General features: G+C 39.3%; 1 protein-coding gene across 6 annotated transcripts in view; it reads right to left on the bottom strand.

Annotated features, from left to right (window-relative positions):
- Positions 1-1,401: 1,401 nt before the first annotated feature.
- zgc:174356 (uncharacterized protein LOC100137120 homolog) overlaps positions 1,402-24,620 on the bottom strand; it is a 48,124-nt gene continuing 24,905 nt past the window's right edge. For 4 of the 6 annotated variants that reach the window (XM_064333225.1, XM_064333216.1, XM_064333197.1 and 1 more), the window contains 4 exons: positions 24,459-24,597; positions 19,129-19,212; positions 18,484-18,640; positions 1,402-1,663 (listed from right to left, as the gene is read on the bottom strand). In XM_064333225.1, coding sequence (XP_064189295.1) covers positions 1,612-1,663; positions 18,484-18,640; positions 19,129-19,212; positions 24,459-24,597 — 432 coding nt within the window. In that variant the 3' untranslated portion in view covers positions 1,402-1,611. Of the gene's footprint in view, positions 1,664-18,479; positions 18,641-19,128; positions 19,213-24,458; positions 24,598-24,620 lie in introns of those variants that run through there. The other 2 variants (XM_064333207.1, XM_064333241.1) reach the window with 2 other exon arrangements.

Consider the following 24,620-nt stretch of genomic DNA (forward strand, 5'->3'; position numbering starts at 1 on the left):
TGATTTAAACTTGAAATCAAATGTAAAAACAATGAACGGAGTTCTGTAGCATTCATACTACCCATGTTCTCCATTCGTGGACATCGCCATCACGGTTCAATAATTTTAATTGACCTCCTTCTGAGAATGCATCACAGTCACGGTTTTTTTCACACACGTCTCCACGTGAAGCAAACCACACTTCTGTTTGATGCAAACTAACTAGGTGTGAAAGTCTCAGTACACTTCCACATTGAGCCTCTTCCTCCAACCTGATAATTTACTAATGCTTAAAATTATTTTTTTGTTCATCTCTGCACATATCAGCGTACTCGTCACTTATCAGCATGCAATTTGTATATTGTACGTATTAATGACATCTGGATGCCTATAAATCATTTTAAACTGAATAATTTTTTTAATGTGTCATATAGTAATGTCATGAAAGCAGAGATACGCTTAATGTTTAAAGTGCAACTCCAAACCTATTCTTTTTTCATTCAAGATCAGTCTTGGTTGAAGATCTCCGGGGTAAGTGCTTTTTACCAGTTGTATAAAATATGAAACTAGACTAGACTAGAATGAGTGACATTATACCATACCTAAAAAAGACAGTGTTCTGCAAGATTATAGATGGTACTGAATGATTAAACTACATGTTTTTTTCATGACAGTTCACTTTGTGTAAAACTTGGCAAACAAACCTTAAATGCATGTTCTGAACTCTCAGTGCCCTTTCACTATTTTGTTAGATTATCAGTGAAATCTACTTCAACCAGAAATTCTCAAATACTTTATTTGAAATGATTTTGACACAGTAGCGCAGATTTTCATTATTGCGTGTTCTATGCTGTATGCGACATTGGCTAAAACTATAAGGGAAATCACAAGCCTTCATTCATATGATCGGTATGCTCTCTACAATATCACAAGACCTGCAGTCTGTCTGTATTATTTGACAAAACCATATATTCATTTTTTTAATAACTGAATTATGGCAAATCTATCAGCAATATCTGTGCTTCAAATGGTGCTAGTGTACAAAAAGAGTTATTTGTCCATCCTCATAAATTAGCTCAAAATTCAATTCAAGTGAGCTTGACTGCCCAGCACCCAGAGGCCAAATTTGTCAGTTGTGAGCAGTACATTATAATAATTGCAAAACACAAAACTGAGCACAAAAACATCAAACAATATATGCTAGATGGGGTAGAGGCATTTGCATAAATTAATAATGACTGAGAAGATGACTTGGTCATATTGATGGTGAGGTTTGTAGAGCATGCCTTTCTAAAAATTTAGGTGTGCCAATATGGGCCTCAACAAGTACGGGAGAAAACATATTGTTTTAAACAAACAAACCAAGTTATCGCCAGGTGGCAAGCATGACATGGTATACCTTAACAGAGGAACAAACACCAGTGAGTGGTACAAAATTTGTTTATTATAAGATTCACTTTTCTTCTCATTTGGAATGCTCCTTGGAGCAGTCATTGTGCTTTCTGCAGCGGAGAGCAGAAAAAAAAATGTTTGATTGGGTGAAGGAAGTTATTGACAGGTCAATGTAGCACCGCCCATTACGAGCCCCTGAAACTTCCCTCTCCCGTCAGTATCCCAAGGTGCAGCAGCAGTTTAGTCCTGGTCGACCAGGCGAGGTTGGGTGGCTGGCATTTCGCTGATCCACCTGTCCGAGAGAAACATAGTGGGTTAATGAAGATAGAAATTCTACAGCCCTTGAATCTCAAACCGCCTCGATGTGTCTTCTGACCAACAGGGCTGTTTGGGTCCAGTTTTTAAAACAGCTGATTTATCATTGCCATCCGCTAAAACACTGCACCAAGGAAAATGTAAACATGTCCCAGAACAGAGATATACTATACCCATTGTAAACATTACAGGCAATTGCACCATCCAGTGTGTGCTATGAATGAACCAAGGGCCCCAACACTCATTGCTGTAACCATGGCCACATGCTAAAATGTTTGATCATCGTGTGTGTGTGTGTGTGTGCATGTGTGTTAGATTGACACATACAAATGTCAATCAATCTATTAAGCTTGAGGCCAAATTACTTGTACATAGTCTAATACCAACTCATTACATTTGTTTACCCATTTCCCCTACAGTCATCTCCCACCGCCCTGACATCCGCACTACAGTAACTAGTCAGCCAAAGGTTTGTTTGTAATCAGAAATGAAATATAGGCTTTTTGTGAATGATGAATTGTCATCGTCCATGCTGCCATTACTATGAAATTCACCATTTTTTGACTTTCCCAATGAAGACAGACATGTCCAAGGTTCCGGAAAATGGGGGGGGGGGGGGGGGGGGGGGGGGAGGGGGTGACAGGGCTAATTTCAGCATTGAGTACACCAGGCCGGCGAAGAAACCGCAAATTAAAATGTTAATCTTTCTCTCACATTTTTGATCAATTCAAGCCATCAAATTTATCAGGAGAGGTTACAAATGGAATACAAAGGAAGGACTAGGGATTGGCAGGGTGACATAAATACTTACATTTAAAAGAACTCTAATACAGCGAGACTTAAATGGTGAGTTTTAAATATAGACTTAAAGCCACATTCGGTTGGGGAAGGAGAGAATGACAGAAGAGAAATTATTTATTAGACTCCATTAGGTGTTTTGGAACGGTATTTATTTGACGCAAAGCCCTTGGGTGTATATAATGGAGATGGACTGCAATGTGCTTAGGCGGCTGTTAGCGAAGTGCTTGCAGGCAGTGTTGGAGGCACTGACTGTCTCAGAGTTTTAAAGAGGGTCAAGGAAGCTGTCCGCGCTATTCCGAATGGATGTGGTGAGGTTAATATGGTCGGGCAAGGAGAAGCTGGTGGAGCTGAAAACAGCTCCGATCTACTTTGCCGAGCAGCAGACATGAACACGTGGCAAAATGGTACAGATAACCCAATAAGGATAAGGGTACCAGTCAATCACCACCAAGCTGTGGTGCCAAATGTGTGGATCTTGCTAGAATGAGCACAAGTCAGTGTTAACTTATGTAACATGAAGAGTATGTTGTGTTGTCACTATAGTTAATGTATGTAACAGTGTTAAACGTAACATAACATAATATAAAATGTATATTTCATGATTTTTCTGTGCATCTCAATGTCCGATCTGATATCCCCAAGGGTGGGGGTTGGGGGGGGGGGGGGTTGTGTGGGGTGAGGCAGGGACACTGGGCGCATGTCACAATAAACAAAAAAATCTATCTGCACTAACAGCCCATATCTACATTTAAATACCATTTAGTTAATTTAATTCAGTTAATTTCATTAACTAAATGAGCTGATCTAATCGCAATCTCATTTGTCACATTTAAATGAATGTATCTGCATTTTATTAATGGAGAAAAATCAGAGCTAAATGAATTAGTTGAGTTTTTGCACTCTCACTAAATTGCAATATAAAGGATTAAAGGACTGCAATCATTTTTGGCTCGGATACATGAAACAGAACAATCTTAATATCTGCAACAATCAACAGCATATTTTTTTGTGGTTGACTGCATATTTGTTGTTTTATTAAAATGACAAAAATTATCAACTTATCAGTAGAAAACTTCAACATGAACATGAAACTCCTACAAGCTTAAAAACACGAAGTAACAAAGCAAGTAGTAAAAAGGAGGCCTTTGTAGTGCCTGCAACCATGCTTTACGTCAGAGCTGTCCGAACGTTTGAAGAACATTTGAGCTGCCAACGCCTGCTGTGAAGAAAGTCAACTGGAAGTTGTACTTGAACCCGATGACCAAAGAAAGTTTGCAATACCTGGAAAATTCAAGTGCAACTTTTCTTCACAAAGACGTTTTCAGAAAGCTGATTATGGCGATTGTTTGGATGAATACACGGTCCTGACTGGCTAACAAGTGTGCACATACAACGTGTACTGCATTTCTGGGGAGGGAAAGACACCCCGCATGTGCGTCATTACCACCCCCCAGGTGTGCGTATATGAGAACTCACCAAATCGTGCTTTGTCAACAGAAAAACCAACTTGCATTTTGTTTTAAGCCAAATGGAGCTCGAGTCCAGCTCAATGTCTCATAAACCGCCATTCTGCACTGACTGCATGAGCAAGGCTTCCGGCAGTGCTGCCAGGAAGAAGCCTTGAAGCAGGACAGATTCATCACATGGCATTTTACTGAACCTTGGGGGCCTTGAGTTACGGCTTGACGAAATGAAAATGTGAGTCTTACTGACACGCCAGGGCTCCTGGATGCCTCGTTCTGCCAAGTTTCAGTGTCAGAGCGCTGATATGCCCCACAATCTGGTGAGAGAACCTGGCTGTGCTGAGCAGGTTCTGGTTGCGGCTGGCAGACCAACAGGGTGGCGCCCAGCTGGCTGTAGTGCCATTTAAGGAACGATGGCTTCAGGTCACATTTCACCGCATGCCAATGCCCTCCTCTGGTCAGTTGGGCAGCTGCAGTTTGCCTGCGCTAGCTGCGCATAAGATCTAGTCAGATGCTATTTCTGCTAAATTTGTCATCAGGTCGACCGAAGGGCAAAAAAAAATCAATGGCTGGCAATACATGCCTAGCAGGAGAGTGTGTGTCTCCATTCTCCTACATCGACAGGACTAGACATCCCAAACTGACAATCCCACCCCCCTCACCCACCTCCACCAAAAAATAAAAAAATAAAAAATAAAAACACTGAAAGGAAGGAGAAAAATGACTGATAGTGAAAATACAAATAGAATTTTTATGTGCATGATTATTGTGAAATATATATGCTGTTTGATATGCTCTTTGCCATTGATTACATTAAAATTGTACAAATTGTTTGGGGAAAAAACCATCAACTAATTGGATAATTTAACACAGAATACCGGATGCCGCTGTGTATATGTATACGTATACACAAACTGTATACAAACTTGGAGACAAATTAATTAAAGAGAAATGATTTATATCTGGTGTCAACACTACAACCTTACAAATGGTTGACTGCTTTGTTTAAAGTATATTTATGTTGCAAAACACACCAACTGAGTAATTTTCGGTCTTAATTAGAGTTCAACCATGTGGAACTGCACCTGGGCTATGTCCCAAAACACAACAAATCCCCTACAGCTCTTGTTCAGTTTAAAATGAGCAAAATCACAGCCATATTAAATTTACATGTTCAAATAATTTGCATTTGAAGCATCGAGCTTCCAGAATCAGAATCCAATTAGGCCTAGTATTTTGAGGCTTATGTTCAAAATACTAATGGATTTTGATGACAGCATTCCATTTGCAAGAGAAGGACATCTGTTATTATAATTTATGTTTAGCCTTCATTAAAATCATACTTTCTTTCATTAAAGTAATTTTTTCGCCATCACTGGAAATAGTTTTTGTTAATAGATGCAATAGTGTTAATTTTAAATTGTGCAATTTTAAAGCAATTTCAGTTTGCAAATGGAAGCCTGCCTTTTCTGAAGGAAATTCTTGCATTCAAAAAACTACAGAAACCAATTTTGAATGTTTAATTATAATAAACAGGGCTCCGCAAAACCAATTTCTTTTTCATTTGTGACCTTTCGGTGAAACAGTTGCAGCCCGAGCCCTTCTTGGCAACCAGGGCACAGAGCCTATTTATATTTAACGGAGAATGTGAGAAACGTCCATATTTAATCATCACATCCTCCCCTTATATCAGCCTTGCTTTGTTAAAATGCCCTGTATCACTGCTGCTATTATATTTTCCCTCTCCTCGCTCATAAAGGTACATGTCTGGAGTCCGTAAAACAAATCATTATTTATGAGACAGAGGGCTCAGAACAAGCTTACCAAAAATAACGAATCCTCTCATGTTTTAAATGTTTAATTCCTTCAATACAACACACCTACTGCTTTGGCCTAGCTTACTGCGCTGGGATGTCTGGTATATTGTGCCAAAATGCTGGCGGTTTTCAAAACTCATTTCACTCTAATTGTAATGAGAACCTGTGGACTGCGTGAATCGGACCAGACGAGCAAACAACGATGTCGAATGAAACAATCATGGCACGGTTTTTAAACTGAAAACGACGCAAATACTCAGACGCAGAGGTGTGTGTATATATTTGAAAGGAGCAAGGCAGGAAAAATCCCTGCATTCGGAGGGCACGCCAGAATCTCAACGCTGCACTGTGCTCAAGGCAAGACCCATTAACGCCCCTTCAAACGGCCGCGCAAATAAATAAGTAACGACGTAAATAATCGAACCGAGCGAAAGTATGGATTCCGCGGCGATTCTCATTTCAGCCCTGAGCGCCGTGAAAAGGGACTCTCCAAGTGAAGATGCGCACAGTCTTAGGTCACTAAGATCAATCCAGTATGTGAATCGATACAGCCACTTTCCCCAAATCTCCACTCGTTATCAGCGGGGAAATTAATCGAGGGAAGGACGGTGCTCTCTAATGCAACTTTACACTGTTCATCTGTTAGCATATTTAACGTGTTGTTGTATTCTTGAATTTTACCTCAACCACAGGGTTACGTAGTCTTGTAAGGATAGTAAATATGTACAAGATTTCAAAGGAGGATTTGAAAAGACTTCCGATGTGATGTTTATGTAAACATTTCTGAGCTCTCTTTTTTATTTTATTTTATTTAGTTTGTGAACTTTTAATTAATCTGTGAATACATTACGCAGTGGGAATTTAAGACATTTAAGAAAAAACTGATAGTTTAATCTCAAAAACATTGTAAAATATGCAAAGAACACACATGGGGTGCATATATTTTAAAATTGGTGAATGTGACAGTTGGATGCTGCTTGTTTCTACTCATTTCCAGTCCACGAGTCCTCCACACCAGGAATACCCAGGCGACTGAAGTCCTCCATCGGAGACGTTGGAGGCAATTATAAACTGTCCTGTAGGACTCCTGACCACAGTCGCCACTCGTTTGGTCAGGATTCAGTTCTGGACTGTGAAGTCCATCACTGGACCAAGAGCCAGCGGTTTCACTGAAGCTGCCCCGGAAGCCCATAAATCAGGCCTTTATTATGTATAAATTACTTCTATTCTGACCCCTGTCCAATGTAACTGAGCCGTAACTTTTCATAGAATTACACAAATGTGTAGTATTATGTAATTTAACATAATCTCAGCGGTGTTTCTTTGTAGTTTCATGGTATCCATTTACTGAGCTTCACTGTAATCACGCACACATTCTGCATACAAAATACATTTTCTGTCTACAGCCACATCAAACCAAACATTTTCAAATAAATACAAAGACCAGCTACAAGACTTGGAAAATCTCAAAGGAGCAACTCAAAAACAGCAAATGCACACAGCTACACATTCTACTGCCGGTATAACACTGACAGCTGCAAGCAATTGTGGATAAAACTGTGTGAGTACTAGTCCATGATATTTGACATACAGCTTAATGATACACAGGAATATACTGTATAGTTGACTGCACAGTTGATGTGTTGAAATGACTTCTGTAGCACCTTTTATTTTGGCACATATACCATGTTTGCGATAGCAGCACCTGGTAGCAGGACTTAATATCTCAAGGGGAAGACTTCAGTTCCAGATAGAGAGCAATTTAATAAGTACATTGCTTCCTTGAGATATTAAATTGGTCCTTCAAGATAAATATTTTTTTTTCCCTCAACAAACTCTCCTCAGGGATTCTGCAGGGTGACAGAGTGACATTTATTTTCTCCACCCCCCACCAAATAAATAAATAAATAAATAAATAAATAAATAAATAAAATGCCCAGTTGCAGGTGCAGACCCATCTCATCGCTGCAAAGTCTTGAGTCGATTCAGGAGAGTACAGACCAGCATTTGTCAATAAGCAGTCCACTTGCTGAACAGCAGACATTTTGTTGGAAGTGTCTACTTAAAACTAGAGGATTTGGAGCCTTTCTGGTCAGTTGGTAAAGTCTGTGTAGTACAGCAACTTTGCCCTCAGATTTCCCTCCTTATGTCCGCTGACAGAAGCACCAGGCGTTCAGTGGGTGAAACGCCATTAGGAGCTTTTTGGGCTCATGGGGGCAAGCTTTAAACATCAACTATGGTGCTTGAAGCAAACGCACACATCATTTATTCTGACAGAAGACGATGAACAGAAGTGTTCACCATATGCACCAGGCTTATCACTGGTGCCAATATGAATTCCCATCTTCTCTGAATCAGTCAAACCAGTCACACCACAAACTTGAAAGGCCAGAGCCAACTCTTGACTTCTACACTTTTGAAAAGTTCTCTCATTTTAGTCCTTCTCTTTCTTACTTCCACAATCATATGTTTTCCAGACTCGTTAACAACTAACTTCGCAGCCAAAATACAAAACTGCATAAATTGCTCAATAGGCAAAAGAAAGCCATGGCACTGTGGTCTGAAGCCTTGGGTCTGAAGAAGCGAGGTCTGAGAAGGTTTTTGTTTCCACAAAAATAAACCAACAGAGGTGAGTTAACTGTATAATTATTCGCTGTCATGAATCAGTGCATTGTTGGGAAAAAAACAAAACCGAAAATACCCTGCAGCTTCAAGGATCAGGGTTGCAGACACTTGCTATAAAGTGATGTATTTTGTTGATTTTGCTTTAGTGCGTGATTGCAACTCAATACAGACCTTGATTTGCATTATGCAACTTGTCAGGAGAGAAATATAAGAACAAATGTTTTTGTTCCAAACAAACGGCGGATTGAAATCAGTCAGCCAATTACTTGGACTGTCAGAACTCAGGGAGAACAAGAACAAAATGTGAGGCCAAATATAAATTAGGAAAAAAAGCAATCTCTCACAATCTGTGGAGGTTAAAGAAATGCTACAGAGACACATATTATAAGTAATAAATTAGCCGTTTTTCTAATGACCTGTACGCATGTATGTGTCTCTGATTTTTATTTTTTATTTACACACATCGCTTTGAATAAACTGTACCTTCCCTCTTTGAAAGGACTTCACAGCTTCTCTCTCCCTCAAATTTTTTGTATCAAAGACCCTAGCACACATTACCTTTCAATAACACGGTGTCATATTCATTAAATAATGGGGACAGACACAATCACCTCACCCTCCTCAGGATGCCTAGCTCCTCCCCCTCTGTGTGCCTGACTCCTCCCACTCTGCGTTCCTGACCCCTCCCCCTCTGCATGCCTGGCTCCACCCCCCTCTTGTGTGCCTGCCTCCTCCCCCTCTGTGTACCTGGCCCCACCCCCTTTGTGTGCCTGGCTCCTCCCCTCTGCATTACTGGCTCCACTGCCTCTGTGTGCCTGGACCCTCCCCTCTGCATGCCTGCTCTTCCAGGTCACTTCTCCTGTCTGTGCTCGCCCAATGGTGGTGGAAGGACATCCCAACATCAGTTGGAAGAGGAAAGGCACTTCCTGCCCTCCACCTCAGACTAAAGACTCACCTCTTCAATTTATACCTTGGCCCCTCCACCCCTGACCCTCTCTAGCACTTCTTCTGTAAACAACTTCACTAATAATTACCAGTTACTATTGATTGCACTTCCATTTTGTTGTCACATATTTTCTGCATTTGAATCTTGTTACTTTGCTAAATTGTACTGATTGGGCCTCATTCACAAAACTACTTATATTCCTCTTCCTTTATTAAGAAAAGCTCCAATGAGAAACCAACGTGGGATTCATGAAACACACGCAGGCCTTCCCTTTTGTGCATCCCAGGCTGTATCAGATGATGAATCCTGACTGTCTGTAAAATTTTGATGCGCGTGCCTGTGAATGTGATTAGCGAAAGGAAACACCCTAGCAATCCCATAAAAAGCATTCCGACTTCAGGGTCGCGTGCAAACATAAGCCCTTTATCGCTCTCGGAAAACGTATATCTGGGCCTCATATGCACGGTCCCTAAAGACGCCCTCTCTCCCCAAGGCACGATTAGCCAAGTAATCCAAAAGCAGAAAATATGCCACTGCTAAGTGCTGGGTCTCACTGCAAGCTTGTGGTTCTTGGATCATCAATCATCATTATCAGTCACTTTTTATCAATAAGCAACATGACTTGTTCCATGTGCGATTTAAAAAAAAGACCTAAACTAAAAGTAGCAAAGCTGCTTTTAAAACTAACTAAAATTAAACTGTATGTGAAATCAAAACAGAAAACTAAATAAAAATAAAAACTCGTAAAAGTTTTGAGCTTATTCAGATAGGTTCGTTAATTTAGTTCAATAATCAATAGCCTATTTATCCCTATAATTGTATTGATAAACATTTTGTTGTTCATATGAAGCCTGTAACTTGTACTAACTTTGCATAAGTAGTAAAGCATTCTAAATAGAAAGCGTATGCCTTTAAGGTCATTTCCAAACACACATAGATTTTCATAGTACCAAAGAACAAATAAGAAAAAAAGATGAATGCTGAAATGATCATGGAAACACAAAGATTACGAAAAAAAAAAAAAAAAAAAATCTATTTTTTAAACATAGGCTAGCCTGCCCAGCAAGCACTGTATAAGACGGAAGCAGATCTAGCTGATGTAACATACACCTAGCTGGCTTTCATCTGAAATGTACTCTGTAGGCCCTTTGGGAGGTACAGGTACACATTTTGATCAATGACAACCTGCTGAACATACCCCTAGCTCTGAAGAAGGAAACATTTTTTTGCGAATCAGATAAAAGACAGTGTTGCTTTGACACATCTATTGACAGTGGCAGATGGCAATTCATAATTAATGTAACTGAAGCTAAATGGCAATTCAATTCAGTCAATTTAGAAAATGAATTTATTGAAAAATCCTTTTCACTGCTAATGCAACATTATTTCTTGCATTAGTAATAAAATATTTGTTTCCAAATAACTAAAAGATGTGATGAAAAATTATGCATTTTTTAAGTGAACAGATGCTAAGAACACCTTTAAAAACCTTTTAAAACGTGGTAGTCACAAGGGAGCATTTACAGCTATTTTGTTCACATGAAGCTTAATGGAAAATACACCCTTTGCTCAACTCCCCAACAAAATTGCTCAGGAGAGCATATCTATTTACAAAGATTGCAAAATGTCAATCAAAATGCAGTATATAAAAAATTTGCATAAAAAGCTAAATAACAACATCAGACACAGAGATGTGTATATATTTGCATAGAGCATATAAGATGGATCCCTGCAATTGGAAGGCACCCCAGAAGGTCGACATACTAATCTGATCAGAATAATATCGTGCATCTTATTAATAGCCTGTGCCACAATGATCATTTACGGGCCTTCGTTACATGGATATGCACACAAGGTAGCTAAATTGATGATAGCCCATTTTTTAAACAACACAAATGCCTTGTCCCAGGACCACAGTGATGCGTATTGGTCGGCCGCTGCGATCGTACTTGAACCCCAGTAATTGGTGCTTGCAGCTATATTATCGATTATAAACGAATACTACTATTAGTACTAATAATGATACCAATTCTAATAATAATCACTTGAAGAATTAAGAGATTTTAGTGACGGATTGACTGCACTCAATGAAAATGTCTGTTCATGTTTTAAAATTTGGTCTCTCGGATAAGTTTGGCTGTCGTGTTCTTTCTCTTGCATCACTTTGTCTTCTCCTCTGCATTCACGATGGGTCTTTTTCGAGAAGCCATGTCTTCAGAGAATTCAAGACACACCAGCAAGGTATGTGTGTGCAGTGAACAAACATGTAACCCTGTGATGCTAAATGACCAGTGAAAATCTGTGCCGTGGTTTTAATGAACAACCGAACCTAATTACCCCAACTTAATACAAGTGCATCAAACAAGTTTCCCAAGGTCAATGAGTTCTCATGCAGGGACATTAAGTAAATTCAAACCCCTCTAAAATGTAAACCGTTAAGATCTAACATTTGTGAACTTGCTATTTCTGCTTCATTTGACGCTGTTTGCTTTTAGCTGCCACCGGTAAGAGTCTAAAGAATCAATTCTTCAGTACCCAGGGAGCATGTGGAGTTTTGATAGCAGGATAAATTACTTCAAGCCTCCATTACAAAGAGGACTGCATCATCATTATCTGCTGAGAAGGGAAATTAGCCTGAGATCAGCTGAGTTGAAAGACAGCGGAGAAGCTGCCCTATTTCTCATCAACTTCAAAGTACATATCGCCACGTGTACTTTTTATCCCAAAACAACCTGTTAACGGCATAGGCGTGGCGTTCATTAGCCATTCCAGCGCTGCCCTGCAGTACTGCGCATAACGAGCGGAAGCGGGTGAAAGGGTGGATTTCAGTCGGCAGGGAAGTCCCAGCCTCATCCCTCCGCTGTCCAGGAGGGCACTTCTCTCCTCCATTGGATTGGACGATGGTGGTCCGCCCCATTCCAACCGCACAACAGCAACGTGCGTCGCGTACCTGAGCGTTCGCAACTGACGCAAAACGTAATCCGAAGGGATTTGATTAACTGCGCTCCGCGTGGCTGAAAGGCTAACAAACAGAACAAACGCGCTCGCTTTTCGGCTCAGCCTCTGTCAGGGTAGCTAGCTTCCTGCTTGTTTTTCTCCCAGATCGTCCAATCACTCAGAGAGTCTCCTGAGCGTCTCCGGTCCCCGCACGGCTCAGCAAATGGTTCAGTGCTCCGCTCGCCGAGATACGCATACATTACATTACAGTGCATCAAGTTAAATTATGCCCGCTGCTTTCAGTGAGCATTACTCAAGAGCGCTCTGCTACTTAGCATGCCCGTGTTACTTGTTTTTTATCTACTCCGCCTCCTTGATTGTTGAGAGCCTTTTGTTGCAGGCTCAAACACACATCATACTCAAACATGATCTTGAAAAAGTACAAGATTAATAACAAAAACACTCTACCCCAGATTATCCAACAGGGCTACCACACAGATGCTGCAGAAATCAAAGTCACAATTCTCTTTATTTTATACACACCTTAATTTAACAAATCTAACCGTGATATTAACAGTGTAACTGTGATAGTAATGTGATATTATATGAGATATAATACTGTGAATGTGCTACTTGAATGAAATCATAAATGCATTAACAATGAACTATTTTACCTATTTTTGTTATCTTTTTTGTTTCTTACTCATAACTACTCATAACTCAACCACTTGTCATGCTATTTGCCAGTAATGTTAGTTTAAAGTTATTTGTTAATGTTAAAGTTAAAGTTAATTTTTAATTATTTCCATTGTGCAGTATTTCCATTGTCAAACTGCCATTAAGCTTTTGTGATCTTTTCAGTTTAATGTCAATACATTTCCCAAAAAGCATTATTTTTCTGATGAGAAAGTCAGGTCAGACTTGGAATATAAGGGGAAAATAAACAATAAATAAATAAATGTGTTTTTGTATACTTACATACAACATAATAATGTCTACCTAGAGCAAAGGGTTAAAATGAATATTATACTGCATCTGCTCAGAGGTTTCCTGTAAAAGATTGGACTAAAAGCAACAGAAAATGTCATAATTGCATCTCTTTCCATGTAAGGATGCTATTAATTTATTTAAATCTAGAAGGGAAACCAGAGGGGGGGGGGGAAGATCTGTTTAGCTACAGTAATGCTTATCTCACTTCAATGGTAATTTGCGGCGATAGCTGGTCACCATGGAGATGAGACCTGCCCGCGGCATCGGGCTGCCGCTGAGCTTCCGTGGCGATACCGAAACGAAGCGGCCGTGCATAATCGCCTTCCAGCGCGTGGAGGAGTCAGAGCCGCGAGAAACCTTTCCCTTTTGCTCTAGTCACATTCCAGTATGGCGTGCCTCTCCACTGTCCAAGTATCCCCTTAGCAGGCTTTGCACCTGCTGAAAGTTCAACACGTCTTATATATGAATTTACAAGAAATGAAACTTAAAGCTATTTTGGAACAAGAACATCCCGATGGCTTGAGGGGTTGCTTGAGGGAATTTCATTTTTATGCGTCGTCCTTACTGGGGAAATTTTTATGCCTCGAAATTACAGTGTGAGGATCCGCTATGGAAGGAACTTCCATTGGGGAATGAAGCCAGATCATTTAGATTTCAGTGTCTCGGATGATTGTGCCATTTAAGGCAGCGAAATGAAGTGCATTACCTGTGTGTATCTTAAGAAGAGGGTTGGAACTGCAGAATTGTGTGTAAATCGCAATGGCGTTCCAGCAAAGAGGATGGGTGGCACACTGACAGAGAGCTTCCAGCAAACTGGAAAAACAACATTTAAGCCTAGCTCTCCACTCTCTTCATTTAAAAATAGTCCTTTCTTTTAGTCAGCCATTATGAGGGACCTCCGAGGTCTACCTGCATTTACAAGACAAGTTACATCCATTTTGATGGATACACAAGTTTGCCCCATTAATACTCCTACTTAATCGATGTGACTCAGACGTAATTCTGAAATTAGCAGTGAGGTTCAAATGGAGCAGAAACTAGGCAAAGAACTGAATTCGGTCACACATGGCTTACCTATTAAGGTATGTTGGTCTTTTTATATGAATTTTAATTTTCTCGTACAGCATGTAAAAAGCATTTTCTTGTTTTAAAATAATGTATGCGAAAATAAAAACACCTACTGTATGAGTAAACACACTGAGCAGGCTGCAGTTGCAAGTATAAATATACACAAATTTATGGAAATTTAATTGTACAAAGCAATGATGTAGAGGCACCAGAGAAGCACAAATCATAAAATATTGACACACATCTGTGTACCAAATGAATGATTTATACTGCATGAATAAATAACCGAAACACATCCACAATGCACATTCTTGCCAATGGAATACTATGCAAATGGAATCTCTTCATTACAATTACATCTTACTCTACCAGTACTGCTTTCTGATCTATGCACAAATCACACTCAAGTCATGAAAATAAATGACTTATTATATTAAGTTCACTAACAAAGACCATCTTAGGATTGCCTACAGCAAATGAACGTTTTGAACGTGAGCCTTTAGTTTTTCTTTATTACGTCTATGTTGATTTTTGATACTGAATTGTTTGATGTCAGCTACTGGTGTTAATATGAATATTTTCACAGTTGTCTGTAATTTATGAGGTATACAAAACCTGGAAAAAAGATATACCTATTGCTTAAATTTATGACAAAGTCAAGGACAAAGTGCTTGTGGGTAGATTAGTATTTTGAAGACAATTTTATTGTCGATAAAAAATCATTGGAGGGACAAAAACACTACAGTATTGTTTAAGATTGCTTTGTGCCGCATCTCCGTGCAGTTTTTTTTTTACTTGAAAGTATTTTACCATTGGTACAGTGCACTGACAAAATAAAACATTACAGTGAGCAACAGGGTGAGGCATGACCGATTCGATTTCTTTGTGTGTGATTATGTGTCCTTCAGCATTTGCTGAGAAATGCACGTTTCAAATAGTCGCTGTACTTTAACTGAACCTAGTGGGATTCTTCCATGAGTAATTAGTCATTGGATGTACGCATATCCAAATAAATCAAAGGTAGGTGCCAAGTAAAATAACACAATATAAATCACAGGAGGACGCCCAGAGTATGCCAGTAACGCTCCAAAATTTGTTCTATTGTTCAAACAACCTTTTGACCCAACTGGGCCGTCATTGTTCTGGAGGAAATTTGCTATATTTGGAAATTAATATAAAAAATGAATAAATACAATATTGTAAAAATAAATAAATAAATGTGGGAATTATATAGAACTAAAAGTGCAGTTCATTTATTTCAAGTTTTTTTCCCTTCATTTTTCATTCAATTGCAGATTTATTTTCACATTTATTTGTTCATTTATTCCCATATATTTCCAGATTCATTTTATAAGCTTTCAAATGCATGTATTATTTTATGTCCGTATATTTTTCTGTATTTATTGTCATATTTCCACATTTATTTATTAATTTATTTCCACTTATACTTCCCTGTTTATTTCTGCTTTTCTACATGAGCACTTGTCAGACTAATCACACCCAGACCTATTTGTATTCATATTCCAACCCTCCATGCGTTCACAGCTACAGACAGTGTTTTCCAATGTGAGCAAGCACATTAATGGAGAAGTTCCTTTTTGAAATATTCAGAGAAACAGCAGACAGATTGGGTGATGCTGCCACTCCACCACCAGCACCAACCAGTATACAGTACCACCAAGGGACCCTGTGGATGGTAAGTGTAAATAATGTCCACAAATACTGTATGTCAGTAAACAAAGTGAGCAATATAGCTCACAATATATATAGTGAGCTCCATAATGAACAATTAAATTATATTTCTTGATTTGGCTCAGCACTCAATGTACTCAATTTTAGAGGTGTAATCAAACAATTCACATGTGGTTAAAGTGCACATTCTCAGGTTTTATTTAAAGGTATTTTTATAGACTTTGGTTTCACCATGTAGAAATAACAGCAATTTTTGGCTGGACCGCAACAGCGAGGCCAGCCCTACAAACGCGAATGTCTGTGACTGAGTGACTGAGTGATGAAGTTACACCATTGGTCGGCTGAGTTATGAAGTTACACCATTGGTCGGCCGGATCACGTGTGTTTGGTCCAGCCATATACTAGGTTTTAGTAGTCTAGTAGTCTCTGACACATCCATGTCTGTCCCTGAAGAGTTTTTCTGATCTGCTGGACAGGTATTTGGGTTTTTTCTTCATTATGATGACAATTCTTTGGTCAAAAACTGTAGAGATCTTCCTCAGCCGTCCAGGCGGTCTGTGATTTACTGAGCTCAGCAGTCTTTTTCATCTTAATGATGTGCCAGACAGTTGATTTTGGTCAGCCTTTTTTCTTATTTCTCAGCCTCATAATGGCTTCCTTGATTTTCAGTGGCACAACTCTGGTCCTCATGTTGACAAATGCCAATAAAAGACTCAAAATGCAATCAAAAGAATAGAATCCAGACTAAACACTGAAAGCTCTGTTATACCTGCACTAAAGAAGCTACTGAACACATCTGACTAATCAGAAACACCTACAAATCCATTAGTCCCAAACATTATGGTGCCCTGAAATGGAGGGGCTACGTATACAAATGCTGGAATTTCTACAAGGTAGAACCAAAATGTATAAATTAATACCCTTTAATAAAAGCTCAGAATCTGCACATGCACACTGTGTGATTACAAATCTAAAATTATGGAGTGAAGAGCCAAATGAAGAATAAATTTGTCCCAAACATTACGAAGCTCACTGTATACATATATAAACGACAGAACACGCATATGTATCACATATTATTAGGCCCGAAGAAATATACAATTATGGACAAATTTAGAAGCCTTCATCAGTACACGACAATAAATGTATGCCATTACAGGTAAGTGTGAAGTCAGTGAAACATGAAGCTAACAATGTGACAGCCATTGACAGATTAAAAGAGGGTCCTACTGGCACAATGCATAGAGACTGATTTAATTTATTATGCATCTTGCATCTTGTCTTTAGAGCACAGGACAAAGATTAAAGTAGACTGCCACTTATCCTTTTGGAGCATAGGTTCTTAGAAATGACAATGGTGCTTAGCGAGTCAATTTTTTCCAACATGATTACAAAGAATGATGAGTTCAGCAGTTTACCACTCTTTCTTTTCATTCTGTTAACAACGTCTGTTTAATTCTCAGGGGGGAATATATCTTTTTTTTCTGCAAATAGATTCATTTACATAAATCAACAAAAACCGTGCGCAGTCTCCGAGCCTTTATCTGTATTCTTTTCCACAATGATGTACTGCGTTGGCAGTTTAAACCAATCACTAATAGCCAGTCACCTTTTCAGTCTTGAAAAGGTAGACCCATCTATCTCCCAAATATATTGTTATTATGCCTCATAAACAATGACCATGTCATCATTCAAAGCTTTCTGTTATGGACCACACATGTACAACTTCTGGAGGCAGCATAATGTTACTATACCATGTTGCTCTTCAAGTTGCTTTGGAGTTAGGCTACTTGAAGTGTATTTTCTTTCTTTAAACCACAAAGCCATTCCTCCCACTGCACTAGCCATTGTGAAACTGGCAGATTGTGAGAAATTTCTGTATCAGAAGCATCCTCCATTACACACACACACACACATACAGTCTGGGCCAATAAAAAAAAAAAAACCCCAAATATAAAACATTTCAGAAAAAGATAGATTCATTTACTGTCATTACTGCTTGACATTCATTCTGGACTCTTCAAAAAAGAAAAAAGAAAAAAGTGAAACATTTAATAAATTAAAAGCCAGAGAAAGTATTCTGATTGGATGTCCTACCCTGATGGCCCTCGGAGTCAGTATGGTCAGTGAAATACGCAATATGTCCTACCAATGTCCAATGTCCTCTGGGTCACCTGATGTACAGACCAAATCTACATGTTCATTAAATAGACGAACCCCCTGTAGACCGGATTCAATCAAAATTTGCCTTTACCTCAGGGGTGATTCAATCAACCTTTGTCTTCCATTTTGATGCCCAATTATGCGGGTTCACATTTTTTCTCCACCATCACAATTCCAGCAAGTCCAGCAATCACCAGCATTGACTTTCTTTTTCATTGTGAAGTAAAAAGTAACACTTCCCTTAACACATATAATTCCAAATCAACAGTGGCATCAAAATGCAGAGATTACTCACTGTATGAAGATCAATATAATGAAGGCAAATCCGGCCATCATGATGAAGACCATCCCAGGGAATGATGTCAAGGTCAAAGGGTATAAGCCATTGAACAGCATCGCAGCGACAAGGAGGCACAAGGCCTCCATCGAGGCCATAAAGGAAAACATAGCACCTTCAAATTGAATACAGAGGGGGAAAAAAAGGTGCTCGTATAAATTCCATGTCAAGAATATCACAAAATATTGAAAGCTGTGCCAGAGAGAACAGCGATTTCCATCTTTTAGTTACAGCTTTGTCCTTGTGATTGACCGCTTCCCAGCTCCAGCAGTACCGGCTGAAGAATATGCAGCCCGTTCTTGCACAAATCCCGAGATAAAACAAGTTTTTAATCTAAGCAAGATGTCAAATTTTGCAGTGTGCATTTTCCTTTCGAGTTACATTTTTAAAATCGATGACAGCTGATTAAATACAGATAGCGATGGCAAATGTATGAATGTATAGCTTTATACACAGGTATAATACACATATACCAATCTATCAGGTGTTACGTGAGATTACAAATGTCCCAAGTAATTAATGATCGTGGCAGCAACACAGCCACAGAGGAGATACACAGAAGTAGTGTGGAAAACGTGTTAACAAGTAGACGTCAAAACTCACCTTGCTCATTGGGGTCAACGATGGCAGAAGACAGGGATCGGGTCACAGCCTGCGGGATCCCAGATGGTGTCCCCACCACCGCCGCTGAAGGGAAGGGAACATGATTTTTAATGCAAAGTTACAACTGTTCAAGGAAGTTTTCTAATTTGGCGCTCAAAGCTGTATTTGTAGTCCTGTCACTGCACCATTAAAACGGTAGAGCACAGCCAACCAAAGATAATGGCTGCTGCCTCTTCTTTATACTCAACAGTTCAGCAACTGAGCCGTGTAGTCACTGTGTTAATAAGAGAACTCTTCATGTACAGGTAGCGCAAGCAGATCTGGTCTAATGAAAAACTAACTTCGGCCTCCAAAATTATTTACACCTTTGACGAAGATTACCAAAAAGTCTGTATCATATTCATAATACGGATACTGAGCTATATTTGAACATATATTATACTTATATAATAATTTCAGTACTTTGTTATTATATGATGGTAACTCTCGTCATATGATAACAGTTTGCAATGTAAAGCCTGTGTAAGACCCTAATAGGGAGGTCCAACTCATTTTGGCGATTTTTCAGAAAACATATTTTGACTGTTTATCTTTCATAATGTCATAAATGCCACCGTTTAATCATATAACAACATATAAATAGCTAATTTATCATAAAATAATAGCTGTTTTCTTTAATATGATTTTAAAAAATTAGCCACTTCCCTCTTCCTGTGTAATCACTCCAGTTGCAGACAGAGGTGGCATGTTCAATGTAATCACAGGCGTTCCGGGACAAACATAAAACAAAATTGGCATCTGGGCTCACGTAACAAGTGGTCTTTGATAGCTGGTGAACATTTTGCCGGGGCAGTTATAATCTTTGATCATTCCACCACATATAATCTTTCAAGATCCTGCTGGGGGGGGGGGGGGTAGGACATTTACTCGCCAGCGCCTACTCCTGCCCACCTCAAAAAAAAAAAGGAGATTTATGACATTTAGTTACAGAAAAAGTTAATTGGTTCCACCAGAGCCTAATGGGTATTAAAGATGCAGCCTCATCCATTCTCACATATCAGAGCTGGCGTTGCTGTTCTCTATATATGTGCGATATCTCCTAGTCAGTAATAGGCTAGCAGTAGACACCCTTAAGAGGGCACAATAATGAATGTATCACGCTTAATCAACTTAAGTTGTATTTAACCCTCTGATGTTGAAACATGTGAATGAAATACATCACAATTGGTCAATTCTTAGACACATAACTAAATGCATACGTAATAAATGTGCAATAAATGTGCCTCACACAGAGTGTGAGGTGCAGATGAGGCATGCCAACTGAACAAGGATGAAGAAGAGCCACTCTACACTCTTTACTGGTCTACCTCTCTATCCATCCAAACCCTCTACTGACACATATCTATCAAACGTATTGAAACATATTTATTTACATGACCAGAGTATATGAAAAGGACAGAGAGATAAGATAGATAGTTTCAAGAGGAAATTCTTTTCAGTTATGCGCAGGCATATGAGAACATTCCAAAAACATAAAACATATGCAGAAAATGTTTTTAATTACCCTCTCTTCCTACCAAGCGTTCACTCTCAAAAAATAAAGAAAGAAAAATATCCGATCACAAAAAAAAAACTCACTTTTTCGCTTCCACCCCACCATCGAAATGCTGTTCAGTGTAACATTATATAAATACGTAACACATGTCAGAGACATCAAAGACCATTACCATATTTCACCGGAGGCATGATGTCCTTTTTAATATAAGCGTCCTTCTTCAGACACCAAACCCAACACTGGCACATACCCATTTTGGTCTCATAACATAACATTTTGGGTTCCTAGTTCCAATCGAAATTCCAATGCTGTTTGTTTTGCCCTCAATAAAGGCTTTTTTTTCTAGTAACGCTTCCAAATAGCCTAATAGCATGGAGGTGGTGTTTGATGGTAGATTTGGAGACTTTGTCTCCTAAAGATGCAGACCTTAAGAGGTTTTTAACTATAATGATGAATGCCATATGGATTTGACATGCTACAATGTGTGTTACCTCATTTGTATACCCCAGTGATACAGGAAGCCTCAGGAGGCTGCAATATGGTTTCCTAAGTTTGAAATAAACTTAAATACCACATCACATCTGAAATTCATTTCAAATAACTATTAGGAGAGTAAATAATTTGAGGCACATCTTTTCAGGGAAAAATGATTACATCTGGGAAATGTCATTAGTATAAAAATATACTATAATTTTCTAATGTTTTGAGCATGCAATATAGTTCCATACCTGGATTATTTACTTTATAGTCTTCTTTGCTTATCTTTATGAAGAGTGAATCATTTTGGACCCAAGAAAGTGAACACTGGCATCATTAAATTCACAGTCGAGAGTTTCACCTCAAACGACCACTACATGAACAGCTACAGAAAAACAGAGTCTCACAAAGAGCATCAGTCCATGGAAAGTTGCATCACTTTCAAGATCTTGAATTTTCTACACATTTTACAGGTGAAGGTTATTTTTATTTTTTATTATTTATGAAGGTTATTAAGGTTTTTTCTTTCTTACTTTATCTCACAGAGCTGTTGCGGCTCCTCTATATTCTTTCATTTATAAACCATTAATGCACCGACCTAATGCACCTTGTAATTACTGTGCGTGTCCTGTAAATGTACTGTGAAGAGAACTGCAGCAAACTGGCAGGGGAAAGGCCCCTAATCCTGTTAGTTTTATTTCCTACAAATATCCAATTCCATCACACACAAACTATTCGAAGGAAGCTGTGCCAACAGTTTAACATTTTTTTCCTCCTGTATTAAAGCCAGCATTAATATGCAAGGACATACATAATTTAAGTCTTCCAGTACGTGTCTATATTCCACAACAAAAAAGAAAAGAAAATAAGAACAGACCTTCTCCCAATTCAAAGGTGGCGAAGCTACAGTATCTCACTTTAGAAATCTAGCATTTCAACAGTGTCCAGTATTACAAATTGGAAACAATGTTTTTCCTCAACAACAACAACAACAACAAAAAATGAGCGGACAGCCATTCATTGCAGGAGGTTAGGAGGGTGGTTAATGCCAGTGTGCTTAGCTGTACAGATACAACAAGGTGCAGTCACACCACCATTAGAATGGAGGAAATGATGCCCGGAGGCTGCTGCCCTGCCCTTCATTACACCAGATAAATAACAGGGAAGAATGCAGATGCTGTGGCCCCTGTGGCTAATTCGACCGAATAATGCTCATCCTTTTAAACCACTTTTGATCTTCACCATTGAACGCAATAACACTACGCCCCCAAAATCGCTACCTCCTTTCCTCATACAACTAACATATATAGGAGTTCACTACCAATTACAATAGGATGTAACCACTCAGCGTTAGACAGATTCGAGTGTGATTATTATGAGGCAATCATATATTGCTCGGCGAACTGTGAATATTGTTGGTTGTGCAATAGGCTGGAAAGGTTAATGGTTAGATGAGGGCTTCAACCATATGGGGTAAAATTCATGTAGAGAAACTATATACCGTACATATGTATATGTATATAAGTCACTCCTGTGGGCTTTTCAGTTCAGGGAAAAATATCACGGTCAAACATGTCAAAAAGGTGTTTTAATTTTTAAACAGGTATGCATGTCTACCAATCTAAAGCCTACAAAAGCAGTACATAAAATATTAATAACCATAAAATGAAGATTCATAAACAACAGACAGATGTGCTATGTGTATTATGATAAAATTAACATTGTGACACAACCAGGACAAACTAAATCAAAATGAGACCTACTGTATAAAATGAAAGGTGATATAATGTAAAGAATGACTTCATGTTTGGTGACCATTTCCGAATGTCAATGTATTTATAAAGATGTTATGTAAGGGCTTATAGAGATAGATAGCTCATAAACATCACCCACTACCAGTTATTTTCATTAAATCAGATACAGAAAGCAACTGACGGCTCACAGCAACACACGATTCTATGGAGAAATGCAGAGTGAACCCCTTGCAATACTTCTTCCCATACAAGACTTCCTTACTACGTGAGCTCTCAATCACGGTTGATGGCACCACAGTGACTGCCTATCATTCTGCCAAGAGCTTGGGGGTGGTCCTGGATGACCAACTGGACCTCAAGGAGCACATCAAGGCAACATCACGGTCCTGCAGATTCCTTCTGTACAACATCAGAAGGATTCGACCATACCTACCATTCAGCCACTACAGATGATTCAGAATGCCGCTGCCCGACTCATCTACAGCCTTCCCAAATTCTCCCACGTCACTCCTCTGCTGCGATCACTCCACTGGCTACCGGTCGCTGCCAGGATCCAGTTCAAAGCCCTGACCCTTGCCTACACTGCAGCCAACAGGACAGCCCCCATCTACTTGCAGGACATGATTCGATCCTAGGTGCCCGCTCGACCACTCCGCTCCGCAGCAGCAGGGCGACTTGTACCCCCTCCCACCCGACCAAAGGGATCACAGAGCTTCTCCACCCTAGCTCCCCAGTGGTGGAAAGAACTCCCCATCCCTCTTCGAACCTCCCCCTCACTACCCATATTCCGCTGTGTCCTGAAGATTCATCTCTTCAGACTATACCTAGACTAACCACCACCATGCTGTATATTTCACTCTAAATCTCCCCCCCCCCTTTTTTTCATGACACTTGTTACATGTTGCCCCATCCCAGCACTTTTTGGTAATCTGTATTTGTCCTAATACTGTAGCTTATCCTTCTGCCTAGTTGGCTTTGCAGAGGTTAGGTCTGAATAGTGTTCACTGTGTGAACTAAACTGTGTTCTTGGCTAGAAATAGCTGTACAAGTATTGTACCTTATCGAACCTGTGTTTAGTAGTTGTCTATGACCATGAAATGCACTTTTTGTACGCCGTTTGGATAAAAGCGTCTGCCAAATAAATGTAATGTAAAACAATAAAAATGTAATGTAATGAACCAACCATTTTAGCAATGACGTTTTAGCGCATGGCTTAAATCAAATGTAGCTGAAACAAAAGCTGGCAATAAAAAAAAATGCGACAGAGAAGCCAGTTTTCTTGTTTCGACATTCTGCAGCTGCATATTTGGAAATTCCCAAGCACAATTACAGGCAACTACTTATTTCCAACCCATTTACAATGGTGCACTGATCCACAGCCCCATCCCTCCTGCCTAGCTTGATAACATGCATTTATACTATTCACTTACATTCAATATTTGATTTCATTTTCCAATATTTCGAGTCATTTTAAAGAAACACACTGGAAGAAAGCACTGAATCCTGAGAGGGTGAAGACAAGAAAGCAAGAAATGTTCTCTTACCCAGAAACACCATCCATGTGTTTGTGGAAAACGCCATTAGGACACAAGACACCGTCCTTAAGAAGGCGCTCATTTTGGCCAGCGTCATCTCCCCAAAGCATCTCAACAGCAATGGAAACAGCCCCATCAAGGCAAATCCCTGAGGAAAACATTAATGCAACA

This window comes from Anguilla rostrata, chromosome 1, assembly GCF_018555375.3.
Source record: "Anguilla rostrata isolate EN2019 chromosome 1, ASM1855537v3, whole genome shotgun sequence".
NCBI classification, from domain to species: Eukaryota; Metazoa; Chordata; class Actinopteri; order Anguilliformes; family Anguillidae; genus Anguilla; species Anguilla rostrata.